This window comes from Megalobrama amblycephala, linkage group LG17 (assembly GCF_018812025.1).
Source record: "Megalobrama amblycephala isolate DHTTF-2021 linkage group LG17, ASM1881202v1, whole genome shotgun sequence".
Lineage (NCBI taxonomy): Eukaryota > Metazoa > Chordata > Actinopteri > Cypriniformes > Xenocyprididae > Megalobrama > Megalobrama amblycephala.
In genome coordinates, this window is record NC_063060.1 from 19,385,768 (window position 1) to 19,390,301 (window position 4,534).

A 4,534-nucleotide genomic window follows, 5' to 3' on the forward strand; every position below is an offset into this window, starting at 1 on the left:
ACAGTATATTTGGTAATTTCAAGGATTATCATTGAAAGCTATAGAAAATTATCACAGAAAGCTATAGAAAAAAGAAAATAGAAAGCTTTTGTAACATTATCACTACCATTCAAAGGTTTGGGGTCAATAAGAGTTTTTTTTTTTTTTTTTTTTTGGAAAGAAATGAAAGAAATTCATACTTTTATTCAGCAAGGTTGCATTAAATTTATCAGAAGTGGCAGTATAGACATTTGTAGTGTTGCAAAAGCTTTATATTTCAGATAAATGCTGTTCTTTTTAACTTTCTATTCATCAAATAATCCTGAAAAAAATGTACACAACTGTTTTCAACATTGATAATAATGTTTCTTGAGCAGCAAATCGGCATATTAGAATGATTTCTGAAGACTGTGACACTGAAGACTGGAGTATGATGCTGAAAATGTAGCTTTGCCAACACAATAATAAAATGCTTTTTAAAATATATTCAAGAAGACAGATATTTTAAATCAGGGGTGGGGAGCGCTGATCCTGGAGGGCCATTGTCCTGCAGAGTTCAGCTCCAACCCTAATTAAACACACCTGAAACTAATCAAGGTCTTCAGGATTACTAAAGTTACAGGCAGGTGAGTGTTTTTTTCATGGATGGAGCTAAACTCTGCAGAACAATGGCCCTCTAGAATCAACATTCCCCACCCCTGTTTTAAATAGTAAAAATATTTCACAATATTACTGTTTTTGGATCAAATAAATGAAGCCTTGGTGAGCAGAAGAGACTTAACCCCCATCCCACCCCCCCCCCCACCCCCTCCAAAAAAAAAAAAAAAAAAAAAAAAAAACATAAAAAAAAATCTTAACGTTCAAAAACTTTTGATTGGTAGTGTATGCTGTTACCCCTGTATGTGGGGGCAGATGTAATATTTGACTTCTGATGTTTCAATCAATATTGTGAGTCTAACATTGCTTGTAAAAACATTTGGTGACTATTAACAAGTAGAACACAGATAAGTTACCGACATAAAAATTGTTTTTGAGTAATGAAAAGGCATGACCAAAATGTATTACAGTTACTGCACATTCATTTAATTCTGAATTTTGCAAACGCAAGTTGAAAGGTATTTGGTTGTGGATAGCTAAAACATCTCTTCAACATTTACTTTATCAAGTTCATGGATAATTGTGCATGCATTCGTAAATCATTTTGAGTCTAATTTCATCCCATAGGAAAGTGCTGCGTTGGGTTTTCGTGCCATCTAGTGGTTAAGAGGAAAATAAAATCAAATGCACCTTTAGCCCCGTTGTAGCCAGTAGAGCGTAGGCCTACTCAGACAAGTTTGTTTTCATCAGGAAGTCCTATACTTCGACAGATGGAATGGCGTCATATATATTGTTTTCTGTAACTATTGAAAATTGTAGCCTATCTATGGAGAAATTCAAATACATAAAAAAAGTTACTTAATTTAATTGGATTTGTACTTATATCAATTGTTTTCATTTCTTTTGGTTATATTTAAATAGTTTTAGCAAATATTTCACGTTTGTCGGTTCGCGAGCACAGGTTGCAGTCATTTGCTCGTGCACGTCGCGTGCTGATCTGCTCGTGCACTTGCAGGGCGCAGTCGCGAGCAAAACGAAGCGATGGACCGTCAGCTCTTTCCCGAATAGCGAAGCAGCACTGCAGCAGAGCTACTTTTACCGATATAACAGTGTGTGTTTGCAGACAGTAGCAGTAAAGAGAGCTGTAGTTCAACAGAACTGCTTCAGTAGTAACACTTCACTTCCACATCATTGCAGCATTAATGGTAATGCATGCAACGAATCCATCCAGACTCAATGATGGGTAAACAGACATTTACCTCCAGTTTACACCCTTCAGCTATTATTTTAAAGCCTAGACTAACTGCGTATCATATTGAGGAAATTGATTCAAAGTAGTTTTTGTTTTTGTTTTACCTTTGATAGCGAGTTGTTTTTATTTCTTTACGTTAGCATTGTAGCTGGCTAGCAGAGCGCGTTTCTGACTATATTAACTTTTTTGTCTTTCACAGGTGTAATGATCGAAGAGATCCTCAATCCTACCAGGTACACAAATAAGTATTTTATCTTTGAAAGTAGTTATATATTTGGCAGAGAAGCCGAAATAGTGTCAAAATTGGATTAGCCGGCTTTAGCATAACATTAGTGCTCACAGGCCTAGTTCCTGCTTGCTAACTGAAACTATGATATACATTACACGTCATACTTTTGTAGGTAATCGCGTTCAATTATCTGTATTAGGCAAATTACTCTATAGATTAAATGGACTACTAGCTTATAAAGAGTCTGATTGGAGAGCTTCCGTCTCAGTTTGCTAGCTTGTTTTGTAGTCAGCTAACCTAATTGCTGGATTCACAACCAATGGATAATAGCTCATAATTCTCATTTACTTTTAGGTCTTATCAGATACAGTATTACGTTTTATTGTGAATTGACTTGGTGAGCTTAACAAACACAGATAAGAGTGCAGATCATCTGGATCACTGTCTAGTTTTGGTTAATGAACATCCTATTTGTGTTTCTTTCATAAGCACCAGGTTTTCTTTAATAACATTTGTAGTAAAATAATTTCCAAGAGTTAATTTAGTTATTTAGTAATAATATTAAAATAATTTACACCTGCTTTTCTCCTCAATAATAAAAGTTCAGTGGTCTTTGTAAAAAGGTTGTTTGTCCTTTTCTTATGCATTGTATTTTCCAGCCTGTCAAATATCAGTCAAAGAGTCACTCTGCAAATGACCATCGCCATGACAAGATGCGAGACTCGTCAGATTCCACACCACCAACTAAAATGCTGCGGCGATCAGACAGTCCAGACAACAAGCACAGTGACGGAACAGGGCACAGTCAAACGAAATCACTCCACGTTTACCGGCCTCGTGAGAGGGACAGCGGTAAGAACATGAGCGAAGAGTGGCTCCGTATGCATATAGTTAATGTCATTTGCAGGTTGTTCTTAATTCCCTAGAACCGTAAAATTCTATAAAGTTTATAATAATAATAATAATAATAATAAAATAATCCCCATATAATTCACTTAATATTTAAGTTGGTTATATAGGGAATCATATTTATTTTTTAATAATAATAAAAAAAATAAATTCCACATATAACCCACTTATTTATTAAGTGGATTATATGGGGAAATATAATGTACAGTTATCAGTTGGTGCTTATTATAAACTTAAAGTCCCCCCATTATGCCTTTTCGGATATTAACTTTGTGTACCTTTATGCAGTGTGCAATATAGCTCTTTGTTAATGTAAAAGGTCTGCAAAGCTTCAAAGAGTACAATAAATGGAGTTATTGTCTCCCAAAAGAAAGAACCGATTCTGAAGTGCTTAAAACGAGTCGTTTTGTGTAAAAATGTAGGTTTGTAACTAATTTGTCTAATACTAGTCTATGGTTTTCATTAGCTGCCTGTGAATAGCGTCTACTTTGACCCTCAAACACTGTAGTTGTAGTTGAGGCTGTAACAAACAGTTTTGATTTAAATAAATAAGTAAGAAAACAGCGTCTGCTTTCTTTTTTGCTATTTATATAAATCAGAACTGTTTGTGTTGATTCATTATGTAAGATATATCTGAGTGGCTGAGAGGTCTTTCCAGCTATGCAATGTTCTACTAGTATTGCCACTGGAACAGTTTCATCATTTGAATCCATTGACTCCACTGTCAGGATTCTCACAGCAAGTGTCATGGCGGACGAGCAAACCCACCATATTTTTATAGGTACTACTGTAAGGGATGTAGTTTTAAGTTTTGTTTTGTTTGTTTTTTTAGGCGAGAATATAGTTGTTTAGACCCCAAATATGAGATTTATATATAAACATAGCGCCTATTTGAAAATTTGTTTGGACGCTTTCGGAGATGCGAGCTCCAGTCGGTCAGCGACCGTTCAGTGCTCATGTACCTGCAGAAAACGGCTTCATCTCAGTCTTTCAGGAATTTGCCACTGACTCTTATGTAGATAGTGTTTAACCATGAGGCATAATTTGTTTTGGGTATATCAAACGTGCAATCTTTGGTCTTATTAATCTATTACTTGTTCCAGAGCTAACAGATTTGGCTTAAGGGCTAGTGAGAATTAATTAACTTTTTTTTTTTTTGTCACAATTGGACCAAAATGTAAAAAAACACAATGTCTAAGACTATATATGCAGTGATCAACAATTAGGACATCAGTGGAAACCAGCTCATTCTGTCTTGAGTCTATGTTTCCATGCATCCAGTTCTCACCCTCATCCAACAGCCATATTGCACAGCTACTTGTGTGATAGTGCTCATATATTTAACGCACTTGCCTCGCCCTAGACCTATGTAGGTCATCTGACGTTTCATATAGTTGATTGATGACAAATATAATGCAGGGCAACAACTCACTGCGTAATGAAGCCTATAGAATGTAGTTAGAATGTCCCTAAACTTATAGATAAGGGGCAAAAAAAATGCCATTGTGTGAGTTTTTGTCTAATATTTACATCATATGATAAACTCCCGGTTTCACAAACGGCTTATA

The 4,534-nt window shown here is 35.5% G+C and overlaps 1 protein-coding gene across 4 annotated transcripts in view; it reads left to right on the forward strand.

Moving 5' to 3' along the window:
- The first annotated feature begins 1,325 nt into the window (after positions 1-1,325).
- The window catches only part of wacb (WW domain containing adaptor with coiled-coil b), a 19,560-nt gene continuing 16,351 nt past the window's right edge, over positions 1,326-4,534 (forward strand). Inside the window, exons 1-3 of one of the 4 annotated variants that reach the window (XM_048163000.1) lie at positions 1,326-1,819; positions 2,028-2,061; positions 2,717-2,909. In XM_048163000.1, the coding sequence (XP_048018957.1) occupies positions 1,779-1,819; positions 2,028-2,061; positions 2,717-2,909 (268 nt within the window). In that variant the 5' untranslated portion in view covers positions 1,326-1,778. Of the gene's footprint in view, positions 1,820-2,027; positions 2,062-2,307; positions 2,455-2,716; positions 2,910-4,534 lie in introns of those variants that run through there. The other 3 variants (XM_048162999.1, XM_048163001.1, XM_048163002.1) reach the window with 3 other exon arrangements.